We start from the raw sequence: 24,263 nt of genomic DNA, 5'->3' as shown, positions 1-24,263 counted from the left end.
GTGCTGGAAATGGCCCACCTTAATTATGCACATTGTAGGGAGAATGGTCACTTTGGATGAGCTATTACCAGCAGGATAGTGAGTTTGTGTGTGTGGTTTTTGGGAGGGGGGTGAGGGGGTGAGAGAACCTGGATTTGTGCAGGAAATGGCCCAACTTTATTATCATGCACATTGTGTAAAGAGTTGTCACTTTGGATGGGCTATCACCAGCAGGAGAGTGAATTTGTGTGTGGCGGGGGGGGGGGGGTGGAGGGTGAGAAAACCTGGATTTGTGCTGGAAATGGCCCACCTGATGATCACTTTAGATAAGCTATTACCAGCAGGACAGTGGGGTGGGAGGAGGTATTTTTTCATATTCTCTGTGTATAAATAAAGTCTGCTGCAGTTTCCACGGCATGCATCCGATGAAGTGAGCTGTAGCTCACGAAAGCTCATGCTCAAATAAATTGGTTAGTCTCTAAGGTGCCACAAGTACTCCTTTTCTTTCTAGTTTATGACACTGTTGATGTCACCCAACATCCATTTAACAACTTCCAGCCCCGCCCCATTCTAAGGAATAATCGCTTGAAAAACTAAGATTTCTTTACATTAGCCCTTTAGGTTGGAGAAACCATCTCACTAGCAGAACACTTCTTCACCATGTATATTCCATGACACAATTACATATAACTTTTTAAAAAATCTTACTTTCTAATTTTTTTCACTTGGGTGGAGGACTTGCTTGCAGGCATATTTACTACGAGATCATGCTGGCTTTACCATGAAATCATGGTTAATTTGACTTACATGTCTGAAAATCCTGTAGTTTCAGGATTATTCCTTTGGCTTTTTAAATTTTTTTCCTTTACATTTGGGCTGCTTCTACACAGGTGGAGTTCTGAAAATCTCCTAACAATACGCTATCACTGATGACAGCAATGGTAGAAGCACCAGTGTAGACCATCTGCTGGCATTTTAACCCCTGTCCTGTCCAACCCTGTTTAGAGGTATGTGACATGGGTGGTTAAAATTTCGGCAGTGGTTGTGTAATGATGAAAGATTCTCAGAAATTTGCCAGAGCTGACAAGACCCAATGTAAAAAGAAATTAAGCCAATTATACTACGATCTTCCTGAGCTACGCTAAGAGCATAATAGTTAAAGGGATTGTGAGATTAGAACCCTCTGCCGGTTTAATGTTCAGTTTCTTAACATGTGGGGAAAACAGTGTACTTTCTTAGAAAGCTTTAATAAAGATAAGCCTTTTGTACATCTATCTGATATTAGTTTGTCTTGTAGAAGAGAAACACAAAGTCATTTTGTGTGCAAGAATTTGAAGGTACAAAAACTTTGGGGAAATTCCCTTCTTTAATAAACTGACTACAAGTTTCCTCTCCACTTCTGATCCATCAAAAAGGGCGTGTTTACACTGGTCAATTTACCAGCATTACTATACCAGTATAATTATAGTACTATAGTTACACTGTATATTTCCCCATGTAGACACTCTTATTAGGAATACCAGTAGCCTTTTTCTCCTAAAATAAATCTAAAAAGAGGCCACTGTTATTCTGAATAAGTGTCCTCACAGGGAGCTAGACTGGTATAAATATAGCAGTATAATTATACCAGTATAGTAATGCTGGTAAATTTTCCTGTTTGGCAAGCCCTGAAATCCAGAGATGGGAGTTCAAGGAATGGCAAGTCCCACTTGACAGGTTGCGGATTCAATATTACAGATTTTTTCTTTTTAAATCTACAGGCCACCTTTAATTTGGATATTACTGTTGAAATGTATCTGTGTAGGGTATGACAAGTTAAACGGCACTTTTAATTTAAATTTTAAAAGAACCAAGATTCCACTATAGCAACCACTTTGAAGCGTGTGCCCCAATTCTTTTTTAGCTCATTAAAAAAATTATATGGTTTTTTCAGCTCCTGTGCTGATGTTGATAAGGAGTTTTCAGCAAGGAAAAAACTGATTAGCTGATCTCATTTTATACTGAGACTGTATAAACTCTTTGCATCAGGAACCCTCCTTTGGTTATGTTTGTACAGCACCTAGCACACTGGGAAGCTGATCCACAGCTGAGGCTCCTAGGCCCTGCCACTATATAAACGATGAATGACAATAACAGGTAGGGGAAACAACTGATTGTACACAGGGCGATGGCAAACACACAGACTAAACATGCAGGCTGCTTAAGCGCCGCAGCGAGACCCTGCCATGGGAATCCCCAGCTAAGACCCCATTTGGCTGCCATGGGAACAGACTCCCTGGTCTGTCATCATGGCAACCCCGCCTAAGATCCTGAGTTGCTGCCATGGTAACCCCGACCTGCGAGGCCCCGGGGCGCCCCAACATCACACAGGCTGTGGGAAGATGCCGTCGGGGGCAGGTATGCACGGTGGGAGGACCGAAGGCACTCTGAGCGATCCCAGGGAGTGACAGGCTCCCCTTTCCCAACGCAGTTGTAACTTTGGCTTGAACTGTCCCTGGCAGGATTCCGTAGTCAACCTGCGCAGCAGGACAACGACTCAACTAGAACAGCCCCTAAATCCAATACAGCGCATGCGTGTTCGCAGAGCCGCCCCGGACAGGGAAAATATGTCTTGCCTCCGGAAGCGGCTGCGAGAACCGTTACGCGCCGCGCGCGAGCCGTCTACAACGCCTAACGCGCGCTCTGCGCATGCGCCTACTCGGGGCTGGCGACTGATGCTCGTGCTTTGCGCATGCGTAACATCTGGATGGTTCCCCGATATTATCGCTCTAAACTTCATAGTTGCCATGTGGGGGCCCAAGAAATGGCCGGATGGAAGCGGCCGATGTCGCCCCGCGCGTTGTGCGCATGTGCAGTGTCAAGATGGTGGGGCTGGGTACGGGTAAGTGGCGGCTGTGTAAATCCAAGCCAGGTCATTAGGCGGCTGGCGCGGCCCCGCCCGGCGGCTAGTTCTCACCCTTCTCTCAGATTTCAGCGACTGGCAGCTGAGGCGGCGGCGGCGGCAGCAGCAGCGTCAAGGTAACCGGGTCTGGCGCCTGCCCCGCGGGGCCCGCTGTCCCCCCCGCCCGGGCCCCGTTCCAGGGCCGGTGCCCGCAGCCCTGGCAAGTCGCTCGCAGGAAGAGAGCGGCCGGCAGCGGGGATGGCGGCCGCGGCCAGGGACGGCAGCCGCCCCCAAGGCGAAAGCAGCCGGTGGGAGCGCGGCATCGGGCCCTACGGCTAAGGCGGCTGGAGCGGCAGACCCCCAAGATGGCTGGGGGGGGGCAGGGAGCGCGGCGGGCTCTGCACTGACGGCGGCCTCAGGCGGGAGCGCAGCGGAGGCGGCGGCGGCGGCCTCAGGCCCCTCGGTGAAGATGGCCTGCGGGAGCGTGACAGTGGCAGCGGCGGCAACCTCGGGCCCCATGGCGAAGGTGGCTGGTGGGAGCGGGACCCTGGTAGCCCCGGGCCCCATGGCAAAGGTAGACGCTGGGAGTGGGGGGGTGGGCTTGAGTCCTGTGGCGAAGGAGGCTGACTGGAGCACAGCAGAGACGACAATGAAGGTGGCTGGTGGGACGTTGACGGTGGCGACGACAGCAGCAACCTAAGGCGAAGGCGGCCGGTGGGAGCACAAAGAGAGAAGGAGGACTTGTGGCACCTTAGGGACTAACCAATTTATTTGAGCATAAGCTTTCTACTTCTTTTCTTTTTGCGAATACAGACTAACACGGCTGTTACTCTGAAACCTGTCATTATGGTGGGAGCACAGCAACCTCAGGCCCTGTGGCCATGTCCGTGGCCTCAAGCTCCGAAGCAACGGGTCCCACGGCGAAGGTGGCCAATGAGATCATTCAGTCTCCCTCTTTTGGGTCACGGGCGGCCACCCCACTGCCAAGACAACGGTGGGACATCTGTATCTACAGTGGAGCCCAACAGCAGCAGCACGTTGGCCTTCAAGGGTTCTGTGGTTTCAATGGCAGCCACAAAGAGGCACAACAGCAACATCCCTGTGTGTGGGACTCCGGAAGCCAAGCTCCTCAAATTGCCCTGGTCTGATGACAACAATAGTCCAGCCCTTTTGGAAGCCTTCAAGGCTGTGGTAGCAGCTGGTGGGAGTGGCTGGCTGGACCCAGTGGCAGTGGCTGCAGTGAAAACAGAACTGGAAGTGGACTGTTCCTCTGAGGAGGACCTAGGAAGGGGAAGCAGAGACACAAGTGGCAAGAGCAGTGAGCCACAACAACTCACCTGGACCCCCACCTTACTTGTGACGGAACGCAAGAGAAAGAAGAAGCCCATTAGCCAGGAACGCACAACCTTAGTGAACCTTGTACCATCCATTGATAGGATAAAGGAACCTAAGCCCAACCCCCTGGGATCTGAGGAACAAGCAGAGGCCTACAATATGAAGCCCATATTGTCATTTTTCCCACCAGAGTCCCCTATTAGAAGCATGGTACTAGGTGAGTGGAGTGGGAGGGCTTCAGCCTACGGAGTCGTATAATGCACTCCGCGGCCACACAAGATGTAGAGACTGTGGGTTCCAGGGAATGATGCTTTATCTTTAGAAGTAGTCTAAAGATGATTTGTGTGTGTTTTTTTTTTTTTTTTTCCTGCTTCTTTATGATGTATGGAAGAAAAACCCTAAAGAGATTGATATACATATGATGGTGCAGGAGAAGTAGAAATGAGTCTATGATTTTCTGTAGATCCCTGTCACCCCTAGAAGATGATGGGTGACTGGAAAAAATTAGGAATAGGACATTTGAGAAGCCAGGCTACCTCTTCTCAGTTAATTATGGTTTTTGTTGTTTTTTTTTATTTTTTATTCAGACTGTTTAATATTTCTTGTTTTTGTTAACACTTCTATTTTCTCCTAATAGATTCTCAGATGTTTGAGTTAAATAAATCTTAAATTATGGACTGAGGGAACTGAAGTTCACATCTGAGGCTTCCAAGGAATCCTCCAACAAAAGCAGGGAATACCTGGCACACTGCCGACTCTTCCTGCCCCCTTCCCACTGCTACCCCTTCCCCATCTTCACATTGGCGCTTCGGTCTTCCTCTGTTCTTCTTTGGTAGTGACACTTCTTTTTTGCTTACATGACTGGGGTACTTTGCAGCCTCTAATGTCACTGTGGTATTACCACCGTAACAGTGAATGAGTGGCAGGGAAGATGTTGATCTGTAAGCAGTAACTAAATAACAGAAAATCTTAGTCAGTTTGGATTTGGAGGTGCAGGAAATGTAAACTTCTAACTGTCAAAAGAAGTCATGCTATGAGCTGAAGGTTACTTGTATGCAGTGTCGTTGTAGTGGTTTCAATCCCAGGATGTTAGAGAGAGAGTCTCACCAACAGAAGTTGATCTAATAAAAGATGTTACCTCACCCACCTTGCATCTCTGGCGATTACTTGACTTTCAGTGAATGGAGGAATGGCAAGGAACTGTAGCAGAGAGTGCACTGCAGCTGATTCAGAATGAAAAGGTGGAGGTCGAGTGAGACAAGCAAAGAAATCTAATGTCCTGTGGATTCTAACTTCAACCAGTTTTCCAGTTTCAGTCGTTTTGAATTCTAATCATGTCCTCCAACGTGCATGCAACCCCTCCCAGCATGGTGTCAACTGCAGATTTTATAAGCATGTTCTCCACAGCATTATCCATATTATTAATGAAAATCGTGAATAGTGACCAGACCCAGGACTAACCCCTGTGGGACCCCACTAGATTCATCCCTACCAGTTTGACAGCAAACCATTGATAACTACTCTTTTTGAGTATGGTCTTTCAATCAGTTGTATACTCACCTGATAGTAATTTAATCTAGACCACATTTACCTGTTTTGCTTATGAGAATGTCATGTGGGTCTGTGTCAAAAGCCTTACTAAAAATCAAGGTATATCATGTCTAATGCTTCCCCTCATCCACTAGGCCAGTAACCCTGTCAAAGAAGGAAATTAGGTTGGTTTGGCATGATTTGCTGTTTCTTATAACCCTGCTATCTTCTAGGTGCTTACAAATTGATTGGTGGTTAATTTGTTCCAGTATCTTTCCATACATCCAAGTTAGGCTAACTGGTCTATAATTCCTTGGGTCCTCTTTGTTCCCCTTTTTGAAGATAAGTACTATTTTTGCCCTTCTCCAGTCTTTGAGTTATTCACCCAGTATCCATGAATTCTCAAAGATCTTTGCTTATGGTTATGAGGTTGCTTCAGCTATTTCCATAAGTACCATAGGATGAATTTCATCAGGACCTAGCAACTTGAATACATCTAACTTATCTAAATGTTCTTTAACATGTTCTTCCCTATTTTGGCTTGCGTTCCTTCCCCTTTGTTAATATTGTGACCAGATACTCACACTATTAACCTTTTCAGTGAAGACTGAAGTGAAATAGGCATTAAACACTCAGCCTTCTTGATGTAGTCAGTTATTCGCTCTGCTTCCCTTTTGAGTAGAGGACCTGCACTTCCTTTTGTCTTTCTCTTGCTCTTCATGATTAATCCTGTGTTAACACTAAGAAGTACATAGGGCTTACAAGTATCATATATCCCACTCTCATTTGAGTTTAGCTTCCATCTAGTGTCTGACTAGTAACAGGACACTGATTCTGTAACCTGCTCTGCAATAGAGGTTTTGACAAAACTGGCTTCCTCACCATCAGTTGCTCTGCAATCTGTCCTCAAATAACACATTAATTTCTGGCTATACTCAAGGACTCTACCTTCCAGCACACTACTGGCTTGGATGCTGACTTGCAAACAAGTCATCTTACCATTTCGTAGTCCCATTTCAAATTTACCCATTTACCTACCTCAAGGGGTATGTTAAAGATATTAAGTGCCCAGTAGCTAGGGATTATATATATATTTTGTACTTCTATAAAGAACACATAACTAGTGGAAATTTTCTCATGAGGATCCAGTGAGAAACTTTTTCTTGTTTTGAGATCATTTATATGAACAGCGATCAAAGAGCTGACTGTTGAAATGCCATCTAATTCTTTCCCTATGTTTGTGTTAAGCCTACAAGTCATCGCTTAGAGGGATCAGAATAATGCTGTTGATGATACACTGGCAAAAACACGTGTATATTTTGTTTATTAAGTGGCTTATACCGAGAGGTCATCAGACTGGGAATGGCAGTAACTCCACGACTTCCTGTCTTTGCAGGGGAGTCTGGAACGGGGGCAAAAGGGGGTTAGAATACCATAAGCTTAATTGCCAGAAATGGGCAAGAAGAAAAGTTGTCCATTACCTGTGCATCTTTTGGAAGACGTGAGGTGGAAAATCTGGGGTGGTCTGGGAGGTTTACAGAGCACCTCTCTAAGGCAAGGCTGTAATAATACCAGAATCTCCCAAGAGTGGAGAAATTGGCTGATGACCTCTTTCAATTGGCAATACATAGTTGTTGAGCATTTTTGTAGGAGGAACGTATTTGTAGTGTGAACAACACTGTACCCTTTTGTACATTAATAAAGTTATGACTTTTGTGTTCTCTTCAAAGCTGTGATATATTTGTATGCCTTGGTGAAGTGCCTACCAGTGTTTAGCTTTCTGCAGAATAGCAGAACCTTGCATGCATTTTGCTTTGCATTGCAACCCGAAAGTTAACATGAAGGGGAGAGCTGTTCCCATTGTGGGGGACTTTTAAGTAAAATTCATTACTACTTCATTAAAGATTATAAACAACATACACTGGCATTCCTGTGATTTTCAGGTAGGACTGACGCATGCTTACAAATTTTTTTTTTCACCCCTATTTGGTTTCTGTAATGGCACTGGCACAATGCCACTCTTGATGTCTGTCAGCGACACTCAGAAATGAAAATGTAATTAAAATTTAATTTGTCAGACAACTTAATTTTTCTTAGTATGAAGTGAAACGTCAGAGTAGTGCTGAGTAAAACTTTTAATATAGCAATTAGAGTGCCAGTCTTTTCCCTATGCCTGTGCCTGGTAGCTCTGTGAATAAGGCTTTATAGGCCTAAATGTCAGTGCTCCAGAGTGATTAATATTGTAGTGAAAGCAATTACACGGTATTTCTTTGTAAATGCTGTGGTAACTTTTCACTTATTAGCTTGTACCAGCCTCTGTTTTTGATCTAGTCTTGGCTAGAACTTGCATGTGGTACTGAGCTACTACAATCATTTTGATATACATACCTAGAAAAATGGGATTCTCAAGGAGTTAACCCTTTGTTTCTCTGCTCCTTTTTCAAACCAGCATGATCAGACCATTCCCCTTAAAGGGTAGATCATTTGTAATAAATACTAATGAATGATGCTCTGGCTGTCAGGTGGCATTAACAAATTATTTTATTATATTGTTGCCTTCTCTTTTGTCCCTCCCCAAAGGCCAAGCAGAGAATTTAAAATAAGAAATTGAGGGCAGTGTGATACTTGTCTCACTCTACACTGATATAAACGCCATTTACTTTAATGGAGCTACTCCTGACTTGCACAGATTTGAAAGGGCAGTCAGGCCTTAGAGATGCTGTTAGGTCATGTAGTTTGACCTTCTGCTGTGTCTAGGTGACAGTTCTGACATCTCAGTAACATAATTGATCCTCTAGCACAGGGAACAAAGGCCAGTGGTGGCTTCAACTTTCCAGCTCTGGTCTCTGCCCATGGTTACATTGTCATTGGTTTGGGTGTATTTAACCTTTTAAATGGAACTTTCAAATGCAATGTATTTCCATTCTGAATGTTTAACGGAAGACTGATTCCCTAGAAGTATTAGCTACATACAAAACATATGTGGGGAAAAGGACAGTGTTACTGAATTAGGCCAGAATTTTCAAACTGGATGCCTAAATTTAAGTTCCTAAATAAGAGGCTTGCCCCCACTTTTTTGCTGTTGTAGAGCACTGAATCTTGTAAAATTACCTATATTAATGAACTTCTATGGAGTTAATATAATTAGCCTTTGGTAAGATGCAGTAAGTGTGTTACAGCCTCATAAGAAGAGGTAAGAAGTGGTATGCAAATACAATTTAATTCTTTTGGTTTATACAGAGTCAAATAACAAGTTTGTGTTACTCTTATGAATTGCTGTATTCTTTTCTATTTATGAACAAGTCTTTGTCATCTTATCTGGTAAGATGCACTTTCCCATGGATATATAGCATAAATTTTTTGTTGAATGCTTGCATTTACTTGGGAAAGTCTAGAATATAGTTTTGAATGTCTAATAATACTTAAACTTACATGGAGCTTTTTATCTGTAGGTTTCAAAGTACTTTGCGGAGATGGGTAAGTATCAATAATATATAGAGAAAAGAAAACCGGAACATCATTATTAGTGCATATATGTGTGTATTCTGTATGTATCACTTCTGTTTGATTGTTGCTGACAATTTAATAGCTTGATCTTCAAAGACAATATGCAAAGAAATATATCCAGATATTTGGCTTTGTTGCTATAGTCTATTTTCCTGGAAACTACATAGGGAATCCAAGTTGTCCCATAGTCCTTGTCTATGCAACAGTTACTTGTAGGATACTGAATATGGGTATGCCATGCCCTTGGTGATGACCTGTGACATTATCCAGGGTACAATCTGGACAGATGGACAGCTGTGTCCCCTCAGATCTCCAGCCTGGGGTGTCTTTTACACTGCTGTTCCTGCCATGAGCATAGAGAAATGGAGGAGAGAGGTAATTTGTGGTGTGTGTGTGTTTTCTCTATTCTTGTACCTTTCTCCCCTCCTTGAAGATCATCTCCAGCTGGGATTCAGGGGGCAGCCAGTCTGTTTACATGGGAACTCCCAGCTGTTTTCCATTTCATGTAAATTTCTCACACCTTTCTTCCTGCCAAAGAATGGTCACTTAACTAGGTGATAATCTACTTGACTTTGTTGACTTAAGCTACCTGGCTTAGTTGCTGGTTTGTCTTTTGTTTCTGAGGAACTGGTTTGTGCCTGCTTTTCTAAACTTGCAAAAAGAAAAGGAGTACTTGTGGCACCTTAGAGACTAACCAATTTATTTGAGCATGAGCTTTCGTGATCTACAGCTCACTTCATCGGATGCATACTGTGGAAACTGCAGAAGACATTATATACACAGAGACCATGAAACAATACCTCCTCCCACCCCACTCTCCTGCTGGTAATAGCTTATCTAAAGTGATCATCAAGTTGGGCCATTTCCAGCACAAATCCAGGTTTTCTCACCCTCCGCCTCCCCCCCCCACACACACACACACAAACTCACTCTCCTGCTGGTAATAGCTCATCCAAAGTGACCACTCTCCTTACAATGTGCATGATAATCAAGGTGGGCCATTTCCAGCATAAATCCAAGTTTAACCCCCCCGACGTTCTGGTTAAACTTGGATTTATGCTGGAAATGGCCTGTTGTACTTAATGTGTAAGATGGAGAACTTTTAATGCAGGGCTTTCAAATGAAGATGGTTTTGATGAGGACTAAGTTCACAGCCAGGGGCTGCAGACATCTTAAATCTGCTCCTGTTTGCCGAGCTGTGGAGTGCATGGGTTTCGTTTTGTACAAAAGTATCCAATGTGAAGGTGTGATCTTCATGCTGTGGCTCATGTAAGCTACTTAACTTTTAGTCTTGCGTTTGTAGTTCTAGGTACAGTAATTATGCGTCTGTGCTAGGGGGTCAAAGTAAGGCACTCTTTGGGGCATTGTCTGGGTAATTTTCTGAATATAATCCATTTCAGTGAAGAGATGCAGTAGTACTCTGCTGGCATTTGGCCTTAAAGAAAGCAGGAGCCCTTGTAGATGTAGCCATGTGGCTTTCTTTCAGTCCTAGACTCGCATTTGAGTGCTCCACATGGGTTTCTTCCCGTAGGCCACACCTCTTTGTTTCCTACCTGCTGCCTTCCCTCCCACACTCTCTCATTGTGGCTATCTGCATTTAATGCAAAAGGAATGGTGGATGGTATTTTGAATAACTTCCACTAATATGTTCCTCAGAATTAATCAAAGGCAGCAGTTCTCACTAAGATACAACAAGCTAAAACAATGAGGAGTTCCTAGGCCAACCCATTTTGGAGTTATGGTGAGCTAAAATTAGTTCAAGAAGTCAGATCACTTTTTTTATTATTATTATTATTATTTATTATTAAAACAACAAGGAGTCTGGTGGCACCGGACAGACTAACAGATTTATTTGAGCATAAGCTTTCGTGGATAAAAACCTCACTTATTCAGATGCAACATATCTCCTAAACACCATATCCAATTTTACTCCTATTTTCCAGGGTCCTAAGAGCACAATCTGTAAAAATTTGCAAAAGCAGCACTTGTTTTTCCCCAATATTAAGAGATTATTATCGGTGCCAAAGACTCATGCATTGACAAGGCAGAAGGAATGCACCAGGATTGAAAGAACAAAAAACCTTTTTGGATGCTGCAATGTTAAGGTTATAAAATTATCTGTCTAGTTTTTTTAGAAGATTGCTGATCACTGCGAGGTTTGAACAGGGCAGTCCTTGGAAAAATATTAGGACTGCTGTTTATCTTTTCAGAGTAGCAGCCATGTTAGTCTGTATCTGCAAAAAGAAAAGGAGTACTTGTGGCACCTTAGAGACTAACAAATTTATTTGAGCATAAGCTTTCGTCCGATGAAGTGAGCTGTAGTTCACGAAAGCTTATGCTCAAATAAATTTGTTAGTCTCTAAGGTGCCTCAAGTCCTCCTTTTCTGTTTATCTTTAGTTTTTTATCAACTATCTGGATTTAGTTTCTTGCCTCAAAGATAAGACTTATATGCATTATGACTGATTTTGTGGATATGATCTCTTCTGTAAGTCCTCTTTCAATGTCAAATGGAGGAGCCAAGTTATTAGCTCATGGGGACATGCACGTTTCCAGACTACACTTGTGGAAACAACACTGGGTAATAATAATCTACAACGTTCAAGGTAAGTCCAAAAGATAAAAATGAAGCATTCCTATTTATAGGAATGCTTTTTTTTTTCCTGGCAGATGTCATGTATCCCAAACTGTGAATCCAAGCGTGTTCCCCAGAAAGTGAGTGCTAAGGTTGTGGGTTGAGCTGAACATATAATGTAAGGCAGAATTTGGGTAAAAATGTCAGGTGCAGAGAAAACGGAGATTAAATTGTGACAATTATTATGAAGTTGGCACAGCAGAAATTCAGGATGATTCTGAGAACTAGAATGTCAGTAAAGAGGAGACTAATCTGTACAGGAGAAGGTGGGAGGGTACCACCAAGTTATCAAGTGTGATGAAAGGAATTGTTTGAGTATAGATAATGCAAGGGATGATTAACAGAACTGTGGGCATTTACTACAGACATTCAGAACAGGAAGACAGCAAGACCTAAGAATTCATGAGATATCTCAACTGCCCAGATATCTGTTGGGTATCAAGCAACAGCAAAAGATTCCGAGTTCTGCAGGGCAAAGCTAAGGTGCAGAACGTAGAGGTTTTCTACCAGGTGAGAAGCAATCTGAACCCTGTTTCTTATTGAGAGGCAGGTGCTGCTTGAGATCATAAGATTGATGGGGAAGAAGACACACAACACAATGGAACATAGGTTAGAAATACAGAAAATTAATGTCACTTGAACACCAGCAATTTTATTATTTGCATTAGAGTAGTGCCTAACAGAGTCCCCAACTCAGATTGGATTCCCATTGTACTATACACTAAAGGGAAAAGCTTTCAACCGAACTTAAGTCCCAAAAGAGACAGGCTCCTAGGAGCTGAAGTCTCAATGGAAATCAGTGGGACTTGAGCATAGTCACTTGCACTTTAAAAATTTGACCCTGTACAAACACATAGTAAATAATAACTTGTATCCCAAAGAACTTAGTCTAGCTAAATATCCTTGAGGAGCAACGATTAAAATATATGCAGAGAAAAACAGGAATGTTGAAAGAGGCTTGGAAGTGGTGATGGGCATCACTTCAGATAAGAGGTTTTTCTAATGTTGTTGCACCAAAAAAAAAAAAAAAAAAAAAGCCAGTGCAATTTGGGCTGCATATACAAACACACATCAAGAAGCAGAAAGTAACATTCTGTTACACATCTCCAGTGCAGCTGCACCTGGAAATGGCCCTTTCACTTTTAGACAGCTCAGAACCAGCAAGCTGGTTGGAGTTCAGAGAAGATACAATACAAATGATTAGAGTGCGAGAGGGTGTGACTTGAATTAAAAGGTAAGTGTGTCTAGCTTTTACAAATGACAGCTAAGGGGGAGGTGACGTGAGTTAACAATTGTTTGAGATGAGTTTATGTAGTGAGGTGCATAAGGATAGAACTATGCAGTTGAGAGGGAAACTTGCAGAATTGTAGGAAAAAAATCTGGATTGTGAGACACTTTTGGATTATGGATAGTTTTGTAAGGGAAGAGGTGGAAGCACTAGTACTTAAGAATAGGCCAGGCAAAGCACTGCAATATGTAGAGAATAATCAGAAATTGGCAAGAAGACTGCTGGGATATTCTAATGGGTCTTTTCCACCTTTACCTTCTATGCATTGATGTGTTTAGGGAGATAAACTTGCTTTTGTTTACTGTAGTCCAAAATGAGATGTACTCAATCTTGTCTTCTGCACTTGGTTTTTGTATCCAGCCCCCTGTGCAAAATAGTCATGATGACACAAGTTTAACCTCTGAGAACTTTATAGTCTATCACAAAATGAAGCCTGTTAAATAACAAACTTGTCTCAATAAAATCTAGTGGAAACTTAATGTTCATATCCACTATAGACTTAACATAGTAACTTTGTGAAAGCTGTTAATTAAGAAGCCTAATATTTACAGGGCCTCATTTCAGAGGTGCTGAGGGTCCACAACACCAATGGAAGTTGTGGGTGCTTGGCGTTTCCAAAAACCAGGTGTATGCTGACTTAGAAATATTAAATGCTTCCATTGAAAAACAGTCCTCTTCTGGACTCCCCGTTCTTAAGACTATACCCAGGACTGTATCTTACATTTTAGTGCCCAGAACAATGGGGTCCAACTTGGTTGTGGCTTTTAAGCATTACCATAATGTAAATGTTAAACTTCCAGGTGAGAAGGATGGGTGCACACTAGAGACCATTCCAAGCTGAAAAATCTGGGAATAAGTATCCACAACTATGGGGCATTGCTTTTCCAACAGGTAAAATGGAATCCTGTCCTTTCCATGTGCTTTTCTCCCCACAGTAGTAGATTGGGAAGGCTGTGGTTGAACCGTTCTGTGGGTATGAAGGAAATGGAAGTGTCATGTGTTTCAGATTTTGAATGCTCCCAGTCATTGACACTTGTCAACTGCCAAACTGTACTGAAAATGACAAAAAAAAAACTAATAAAAGATAAATATCTTGTATAGTCTTGTGTCTCTTCCTTATTTCCATCTCCAAAGAGGCCGGTAAACATAAAACAATCTGCATTTTCTCTTGGCAGCAGCCTGTTGACTTTATTGGCCATGACTGTGGTTTTTATATGATAGACCAAATTACGGGGGGCATTAGGAAGGGGAAGATGTGAAGAAGCCAATCACCTTCTCTTGTGGGGAAAGGGAACCCATAGGATCTCACTGCAGCCCCAAAACTGGCAGCGCTGACTGTGGGAGTGGGACATGTATCAGGAATACATGTTGATTTAACTCATGACCGTGGTAGCTTCTGTTTGCGAAATGCCTGTGGAGCCCTAGCTGTAAAATAAATCTCCTTGTTAAAAGGCAATTCATGCATACGTGACTTGGAAAAGGATGGAAATAGGTAACGCAAATGGACTTTCCAGCAGGCAGTGAAATCTAGCTAGGTGCTCTCCTACCTTTTGTCACAGCTCAGCTGCGTTATCCTTTGAATTGAACCTTGCCAGCAACCGTAGAGAAATCAGAAACAATCCAAACAATGCACTGGTAATAACTTAGTAGTCCACTGGATGGTACTGTCACTGTGTGCATGCTTCACTATTCTAATTCTGAAGGTTCCTGTGCAGTTCAAAACAAAGATTATTTCAAGTCTTTTATTTCAAAGAGGTAAAATGGGAGGGGGGGAAGAGAGAAGTGTGTGCAAATCGTTTCTATTTCAAATGTAGCTCACACCCTCCAACCCCACATGTTTTGTGATCTGCCTCTTAACCAAAATTCCTCAGAGCCTCTTGGCTGGACTCTGATTAGTATAGATGAAAATGGCTAGTGCCCTAACCAGCTGCCCTCATCATCCTCATACAATTCCAGCCTTTGAGTGATTACGCAGCAACATGTCCAGTTGGGGTTTTCTTGGTGTGTTTTGTTTTTTTTGTTTTAAATTAAACTACTTGCAGATATTATTGTGCCTAAGAAGAAAGTAATGTGGTGTAGCTCAAGGTTAACATGGAAGCTTTTCCCTCAAATGTGAGCATTGCTGAGCTTTTGTGTATGTTTGCAGGATCAGTAAGGTGCAGTAAGTTAGCCCAGAATCCTCCTAGAAAAGCTTGCTATGCATTATATTATTTCCTGTTTTGCAGAGGGAACCTTGCTTAGCCAGAGCCCAACAGTTGAGTTTTGTTTGTTTTTCCCCCTGTGGGGTCAGACAGCCTCACTCATGTGTGAAGTTAGGGGATCTGAAGATTGGTACTTGTGACTTGTTCTAATGTCCTGGTAAAATCCTGTTAATGTGACTTAATTCACTTCTGTCTTACTAAAAATGGGGAAAGACTAGCTCATAGAGCACTCTTTCTCTGGACAGATCCTAAAGTATTTTAGTTGGGTGCTTGTATCTGCAACTTGGAAGGTGGAACTATTTAGCAGTGCACAGCAATGCTATCGTGACTTCTAGGAAAGGATGCAAAAAAAATAGTGTCCAGATGCAACTGTAGTGTGAGCTATTTCTGCTTCTCTAGTCCTAACTATTTCCCAGTTGCTGTGGTAAAACCCTAACTGCTTACTATGATTCTTTCTGTAGTCACAATAAATGTGGTATTTTGCCTTTTTCCCTTTAATAAGATCCTGCTGGTTTTTATTTTATTGGTATAACACCTTGCACTTGGAAACAGTTGTCAGTTGGCTTTGTTGTTTTCTGGCATGATGTGGTGATGTGATCCTGTTGAGTGTAGTGCACAGATGTGATGCTCTGCTTAATAGTAACAGAGTGAGCCATGGAGATCTGAGAAATATCTACATGGAGTAGAGCTGGTTGAACATTTTTTTTGGCCTTCGACTGAACATTCTGACAAAATGTCTGGGGTGGGGGGGGGGGCAGGAAGGAAGGAGTCAATGAGAAAGGGAGATTTTTGGTAGAAAATGTTGACTTTTTTTGTAAAAAAACTCCAAATATTTTGACTCAAAATAGTGGTGCCTCATAGGAGTTGTAGTTGGATGCCTTATCCTCCTATTTGTAGTCATAAGGTAAGAAGCAACCTTTGTGATCATCTAGTCTGACCTCCTGTATAAAACAGCCTATGGGTCCTCCCTGAATTAATTCCTGTTCTCCAATATGGGCTTAGGTTCTTTGGCTGGACTACGTCTCCCATGATGCACCATGGTTGGGGCTTCTATGATGCAGCCCCTCCTCCGCACAAAGAGGGCAGGAAAGTGGTGCATCATGGAAGATGTACTCTAACCAGGGAGCTTAGCCCATAGAGAAGAATGGGAACATAAACTACAACTTCTATGGGATGCAGTGGTGCCATTTTGAATCAAATTATTTTGCTTCTTGGGTATTTAGTATTGTGATGAGCTATTTAAGTATTCTGCAGAAATCAGACCCTTTTGAAAAAATTTCATTTTGTTGAAAACCCAACCTTCCCTTAAAACAGTTTCAACAGAATATTTTCAGCCAGTCCTAACACACAGTTCTCATTTTTTTTCTGACTTGGCTGCTGGGCATAGTTCCCAGGCATCTGAGGGGTTTTTGGAGTTCTCAAGGCTGTTTCCACAATCTCAAAGTAAGGCCCCACAGATCTAGAACCTAGACCCATAGAGCTACCAGACAGCTGGCAACTCCAAGCTGCCATCCAGCAGCAGCTGTAACCAACTTGCACTCCACTTCCAATGACCTACTGTGGACACAGACCATGGGAAGTACCGCCTCAGAGGTTTGAGAGACAGCAGCCCCGTCATTCCTGATCAGCTCCCTGCTTTATATAAACCCCAGGGGCATTCCAGGAAGTGTCCAGGCAACAGCGCAGATCTTCTATAGCTTCTGCTTCTTGCTCTTAAATTCCTGATTTGACTTTGGCTTGATTTGGACTTCACCACCTGACTCAGACTCTGACCTTTGGTATTGACCCTGGCCTGGACCTGACTACAAACTCCTCGGCTACACCCTGCCTCAGGTTTGCTCCTGGTCTGTCCCTTGGCCTTGATTTGTCCTTGTTGGGATCCTGATACTCAGTTTTTGTTAGTGTCTCAATGGAAGGTACCACTGTTGTGATAGTGGTGTTGAATAGAAGAACAGAGGAAGGCTGAAAACAAGACTGTTTTGAAAGTTTGGGCCCAGCTCTTGTCTAAGTTCATTAAATGTGGTGGTTGTAGTCCTGATTTAAAAAAAAAATCTTCTCCACCCGTCTTCCCTGTTAGTTACTTATTTTTAAAACAACTCAGTGAGGAAACCATCTGGTTGTAGATGTAGCTGAGAAGACTAGCGGGTCTACTGCAGTGGCGGGGCATGGCAAAACATTTGCTGTGCTACAACCTTTTGCTTCTGGGCCATGCAGTCTGGACCTCAGAGAAATTCCCATGTTGGAGACTCCATTGTTTGAAAGTTAGAAATGTTGCATCTACCCTGAACACAGAGGGTGAGTACCTAAGGGTCCTGGTTCAGAGTTGTACTTTACAGAAAAAAGATGGCTAGTGCTTTCTCAGTAAAATTTCCCATCAGTGGTGTACTAGATGGGAGGGCTTGTGGGGCCAGGGCTTTGGGTGGCCACCAGCATGGTGAGCACTGTGCCATCTCGCACTGCTCAGAGATTGTCTACACAATGTGATAAGCTGGTGGCTGCTGGTATCTTTATCTGCACTAGTGCTCTCACTGTTGCTGCCACCAAAAGTGCGGCCCCAGCAATAGTAATGTTGGGAAATTGCAAAAGGAAAGAAGTCTAGTGTAGACATAACTCCACATAGAGTGGACATGAGCCTGTGGTAGAAAGGGGCAATACTCTCTACTTTCCTGAAGAGGACTGAGCTTGAGGGTGGCACCCAAGCAAAGGACTCCCTGGATAAGTTGCTGTTTTCTGGTAGATACCTCATAGTGAGGATCTTGCTGTGGGGAAGAGCACCATGGTCTGCTCTAGGGTGGGCTCCGCACAATAGGGATGGAGAAAGGGTGAGTACTACCCAGTACTCTGCTGAGGGCTTTTTTGGAGGCTCCAGTGCTCAGCAAGTCATCCCTCTTATTTGCACAGGGAGTTACTGTACCTGTAATACCTCACATGTCAGACTGAAAACTCATAAATAGTTGTAGTGAAACCACCTGCAGGCTGCATGCCAGCTTTCTCATTAAACTTCCTGAGAAAGAACCCATTCAGGTCACTGTTCTAGATAAACATATTGAGACAAGTCCTGGCCTCTGCTGCTATCAGGGGTCCTGAAAGGCTACAGTGGAAGTAGCATAATTCTGCTACACAGGTGTTCTTCCTGTCCCCCTATAGGGGGAGGAGTAGAGGGCAGGATCAGGACCACGCAGATCCACCAGCCATTCTCCCTTCTGGGCCAAAGGATAGCCATACTTGGGAGGAGCAAGGGGTGTGTGTGACAGCTTCAACCCCACTTCTAGGATGCCACCTGATGTACTGAGGTTTCACTGAGCCCCTCCTGATTCCCTCTCCCTGTTTTGCTGAATTAGGCTCTCCAGCCTCTTGGAGCAGGCCACACCCAGCTACAGATACAGACTGAAGTCAGCTCTGTGTGAGAGGATTCACCCAGCACTCACATGCACACCCACTTTGGGGAATAAACCCAAACTAATACTGTCATGTGCTGTATAGAAAGATCTGTACAGTGCAAGCTCATAAAAATTTGCCCTCTCCCTCCCTCACTATGAAAAGAGAGATGCACAACTTCTTCTCTCCCCTGTCCCCCAGCTAGAGATTGTACAAACTGGGTTTAATAATAAACAAAAATGTATTAAGTGATTATAAGGGATAGCAAACAGAACAAAGCAGATTACTGAGCAAATAAAACAAAACATGCATAATAAGCTTAAGATCTTATCTGGAACCCCCGTCCCAGCCTTAAAAAGGATTTACCTAAAGCGAGAAACGTTTGTTTGATCCCCCTCCCCCTACAGAGGAAAAATACCAGTCAGCAGTGGCCAAGGTGGTATTTTGTATCTGGTGATCTTGCAGTGTCAAAGCAACTATGAAACCAGGTTTATTTGCAATGTCCACAGGAAGGCACTCCAAGCAGATGGGAGATCCACATCTCCAAAGACTCATTGTCTCTATCTGGTGGCCCAATGGATTAAGGCTGATTGCGTACTGTCTGGTGGGCACTTCTCCAAGTACACACACAGTTGTAATTGTTATAATCAATATTCCCTAACTTCAGATACAAAAATGATACATGCATACAAATTGGATAATCACATTCAGTAAATCATAACCTTTCCAATGATACTTTACAAGACCCATTTTGCATAAAATATATCTTAGGCCATATTCATATCATAATCATATATCTATGAAGAATATGGGGTGTAATGTCACGGGGATAGAGAAAGAATTGTGGCAGGGGGAGGGATTCATCCCCCAAGAAACTTGCCAACACATGGCTGGGATATGAATGCTGGGAAATGTGACCAAGATTTCACCCATTAGTGCAAATCTCCTTTCCCATCTCCCTCCACTAAATACATAAATAAAAATAGCACACATCCCAAATAATAAAAGCTCTACCTTAATGCAATAAAGTTGACTATTTGGTTACGCAAGAGTTGGGACATTCAGCAACAAACATTCCCCTAATGTCCTTAACTCTGCCCCCTCGTGTGCATGGATTGCTATGCAGCCTTTGATCACAAAATACACAAAGGTAGTACTACAAACAGTTGCATATGTGCATTTAGAGAAAAGGGTGATTTAGAGACAAAAGCACACCCTTGAGGTTACTTAAACAGTAGTGCTGGAAAGTATGTTATTAAAAGTCAAGTTCAAGTGCAGTTGTGGTCAGGAAAGGGACAATGAAAATGGCACATTCTCATTCACCAGCTCTGCTCCCTGCATGTGTCATTTCCACATGCTGATTTTAATGACTAACTGCTTTTTATTGCTGTTAGCCCTGCAGAACCAACCTGGCCCTCTGGGGTAGGAGCAGGACCCTAGTCTGACTGATGCATCAGCCCTAGAACTGTGAATTGAGTTTCCACTGCGGGCAGGGTAGCACAGGTGTAACTGAGCCCTGGTCTACACTAGGACTTTAGGTCGAATTTAGCAGCATTAAATCGATGTAAACCTGCACCCGTCCACACGATGAAGCCCTTTATTTCGACTTAAAGGGCTCTTAAAATCGATTTCCTTACTCCACCCCTGACAAGTGAATTAGCGCTTAAATCGGCCTTGCCGGCTCGAATTTGGGGTACTGTGGACACAATTCGATGGTATTGGCCTCCGGGAGCTATCCCAGAGTGCTCCATTATGACCGCTCTGGACAGCACTCTCAACTCAGATGCACTGGCCAGGTAGACAGGAAAAGAACTGCGAACTTTTGAATCTCATTTCCTGTTTGGCCAGCGTGGCAAGCTGCAGGTGACCATGCAGAGCTCATCAGCAGAGGTGACCATGATGGAGTTCCAGAATCGCAAAAGAGCTCCAGCATGGACCGAACAGGAGGTACGGGATCTGATCGCTGTATGGGGAGAGGAATCCGTGCTATCAGAACTCCGTTCCAGTTTTCGAAATGCCAAAACCTTTGTGAAAATCTCCCAGGGCATGAAGGACAGAGGCCATAATAGGGACCCGAAGCAATGCCGCGTGAAACTGAAGGAGCTGAGGCAAGCCTACCAGAAAACCAGAGAGGCGAACGGCCGCTCCGGGTCAGAGCCCCAAATATGCTGCTTCTATGATGAGCTGCATGCCATTTTAGGGGGTTCAGCCACCACTACCCCAGCCGTGTTGTTTGACTCCTTCAATGGAGATGGAGGCAATACGGAAGCAGGTTTTGGGGACGAAGAAGATGAGGAGGAGGAGGAGGTTGTAGATAGCTCACAGCAAGCAAGCAGAAAAACCGGTTTTCTCGACAGCCAGGAACTGTTTCTCACCCTGGACCTGGAGCCAGTACCCCCTGAACCCACCCAAGGCTGCTTCCTGGACCCGGCAGGCAGAGAAGGGACCTCCGGTGAGTGTACCTTTTAAAATAGTATACATGGTTTAAAAGCAAGCATGTGAAAGGATTACTTTGCCCTGGCATTTGCGGTTCTCCTAGATGTAGTCCTAAAACCTTTGCAAAAGGTTTCTGGGGAGGGCAGCCTTATTGCGTCCTTCATGGTAGGACACTTTACCACTCCAGGCCAGTAACACGTACTCGGGAATCATTGTAGAACAAAGCATTGCAGTGTATGTTTGCTGGCGTTCAAACAACATCCGTTCTTTATCTCTCTGTGTTATCCTCAGGAGAGTGAGATATAATTCATGGTCACCTGGTTGAAATAGAGTGCTTTTCTTCAGGGGACACTCAGAGGAGCCTGTTCCTGCTGTGCTGTTTGCTGTGGCTAAACAGAAATGTTCCCCGCTGTTAGCCACAGGGAGGGAGGAAGGTTGAGGGGGGTAGCCACGCGGTGGGGGGGGGAGGCAAAATGCGACCTTGTAACGAAAGCACATGTGCTATGTATGTAATGTTAACAGCAAGGTTTACCCTGAAAGAGTGTAGCCACTGTTTTATAAAATGTGTCTTTTTAAATACCGCTGTCCCTTTTTTTTTCTCCACCAGCTGCATGTGTTTCAATGATCACAGGATCTTCTCCTTCCCAGAGGCTAGTGAAGCTTAGAAAGAAAAAAAAAAAACGCACTCGAGATGAAATGTTCTCCAAGCTCATGCTGTCCTCCAACACTGACAGAGCACAGACGAATGCGTGGAGGCAAATAATGTCAGAGTGCAGGAAAGCACAAAATGACCGGGAGGAGAGTTGGCTGGCTGAAGAGAGTAAGTGGAGGGCTGAAGACAGGGCTGAAGCTCAAATGTGGCGGCAGCGTGATGAGAGGAGGCAGGATTCAATGCTGAGGCTGCTGGAGGACCAAACCAGTATGCTCCAGTGTATGGTTGAGCTGCAGCAAAGGCAGCTGGAGCACAGACTGCCACTACAGCCCCTGTGTAACCAACCACCCTCCTCCCCAAGTTCCATAGCCTCCACACCCAGATGCCCAAGAACGCAGTGGGGGGGCCACCGAACAACCAGCCACTCCGCCACAGAGGATTGCCCAAAAAAAAGAAGGCTGGCATTCAATAAATTTTAAAGTTGTAAACTTTTAAAGTGCTGTGTGGCATTTTCCTTCCCTCCTCCCCCACCCCTCCTGGGCTACCTTGGTAGTTATCCCCCTATTTGTGTGATGAATGAATAAAGAATGCATGAATGTGAAGCAACAATGACTTTATTGCCTCTGCAAGTGGTGATCGAAGGGAGGAGGGGAGGGTGGTTAGCTTACAGGGAAGTAGAGTGACCAAGGGGCAGGGGGTTTTCATCAAGGAGAAACAAACAGAACTTTCACACCGTAGCCTGGCCAGTCATGAAACTGGTTTTCAGAGCTTCTCTGATGCGTACCACGCCCTCCTGTGCTCTTCTAACCGCCCTGGTGTCTGGCTGCGAGTAACCAGCAGCCAGGCGATTTGCCTCAACCTCCCACCCCGCCATAAACGTCTCCCCCTTACTCTCACAGATATTGTGGAGCACACAGCAAGCAGTAATAACAGTGGGAATATTGGTTTCGCTGAGGTCTAAGCGAGTCAGTAAACTGCGCCAGCGCGCCTTTAAACATCCAAATGCACATTCTACCACCATTCTGCACTTGCTCAGCCTGTAGTTGAACAGCTCCTGACTACTGTCCAGGCTGCCTGTGTACGGCTTCATGAGCCATGGCATTAAGGGGTAGGCTGGGTCCCCAAGGATACATATAGGCATTTCAACATCCCCAACAGTTATTTTCTGGTCTGGGAAGAAAGTCCCTTCCTGCAGCTTTTGAAACAGACCAGAGTTCCTGAAGATGCGAGCGTCATGTACCTTTCCCGGCCATCCCACGTTGATGTTGGTGAAACGTCCCTTGTGATCCACCAGAGCTTGCAACACTATTGAAAAGTACCCTTGCTATTTATGTACTCGGCGGCTTGGTGCTCCGGTGCCAAGATAGGGATATGGGTTCCGTCTATGGCCCCACCACAGTTAGGGAATCCCATTGCAGCAAAGCCATCCAATATGACCTGCACATTTCCCAGGGTCACTACCCTTGATATCAGCAGATCTTTGATTGTGTGGGCTACTTGCATCACAGCAGCCCCAACAGTAGATTTGCCCACTCCAAATTGATTCCCAACTGACCGGTAGCTGTCTGGCGTTGCAAGCTTCCACAGGGCTATCGCCACTCGCTTCTCAACTGTGAGGGCTTCTCTCATCTTGGTATTCATGTGCCTCAGGGCAGGGGAAAGCAAGTCACAAAGTTCCATGAAAGTACCCTTACGCATGCGAAAGTTTCGCAGCCACTGGGAATCGTCCCAGACCTGCAACACTATGCGGTCCCACCAGTCTGTGCTTGTTTCCCGAGCCCAGAATCGGCGTTCCACAGCATGAACCTGCCCCATTAGCACCATGATGCATGCATTGTCAGGGCCCATGCTTTCAGAGAAATCTGTGTCCATGTCCTGATCACTCACGTGACTGCGCTGACGTCGCCTCCTCGCCCGGTATCGCTCTGCCAGGTTCTTGTGCTGCATATACTGCTGGATAATGCGTGTGGTGTTTAAAGTGCTCCTAATTGCCAAAGTGAGCTGAGCGGCCTCCATGCTTCCCTTGGTATGGCATCCGCACAGAAAAAAGGCGCGGAACGATTGTCTGCCGTTGCTCTGACGGAGGGAGGGGCAACTGACGACACGGCTTACAGGGTTGGCTTCAGGGAGCTAAAATCAACAAAGGGGGTGGCTTTACATCAAGGAGTATTTCAGGCAGGACTTCACGGAGGGTTCCAATAAGAAATGGTGCACCTAAGTTATTGTTCTTATTGGAACAAGGAGGTTAGCCTGGCCTCTGATTGATACATGGCTAGATTTACCTCGCTGCACCTTCTCTGTGAGTGACTGCAGTGTGACCTAGAGGAATGAGTCCCCTAGTCAGGAGAGGGGGGGAAGCAAATGAGTACAAAACAAATCTGGTCTATTTCTTGTTTTGATCCACTCCATCTATCTTTTACATCTTTGGCTGGCAGCAGACGGT

At 44.4% G+C, this 24,263-nt stretch overlaps 2 protein-coding genes across 4 annotated transcripts in view; both read left to right on the top strand.

Moving 5' to 3' along the window:
• The first annotated feature begins 2,549 nt into the window (after positions 1-2,549).
• Positions 2,550-24,263, top strand: part of ST6GALNAC1 (ST6 N-acetylgalactosaminide alpha-2,6-sialyltransferase 1) — a 48,420-nt gene continuing 26,706 nt past the window's right edge. Inside the window, exon 1 of one of the 2 annotated variants that reach the window (XM_073311073.2) lies at positions 2,550-2,860. In XM_073311073.2, coding sequence (XP_073167174.1) covers positions 2,550-2,860 — 311 coding nt within the window. Of the gene's footprint in view, positions 2,998-24,263 lie in introns of both variants that reach the window. The other variant, XM_073311074.2, reaches the window with a different exon arrangement.
• LOC140897884 (uncharacterized) lies at positions 2,907-22,814 on the top strand. Of its 2 annotated transcripts, XM_078848843.1 has the most exons (3): positions 2,907-4,412; positions 4,833-21,184; positions 21,776-22,814. In XM_078848843.1, the coding sequence occupies exons 2-3, from the start codon at positions 20,602-20,604 to the stop codon at positions 22,297-22,299; spliced, it is 1,107 nt and encodes a 368-aa protein (XP_078704969.1). In that variant the 5' UTR covers positions 2,907-4,412; positions 4,833-20,601; the 3' UTR covers positions 22,300-22,814. The 2 variants fall into 2 exon arrangements, with proteins under 2 accessions (XP_078704969.1, XP_073167179.1); XM_073311078.2 differs by having other exon boundaries at positions 2,907-21,184.

The sequence above is a fragment of the Lepidochelys kempii genome, chromosome 14, assembly GCF_965140285.1.
Source record: "Lepidochelys kempii isolate rLepKem1 chromosome 14, rLepKem1.hap1, whole genome shotgun sequence".
NCBI classification, from domain to species: domain Eukaryota; kingdom Metazoa; phylum Chordata; order Testudines; family Cheloniidae; genus Lepidochelys; species Lepidochelys kempii.
Note: the sequence above shows the minus strand (reverse complement) of the source record. Positions and strands in the feature narration are given on the sequence as shown.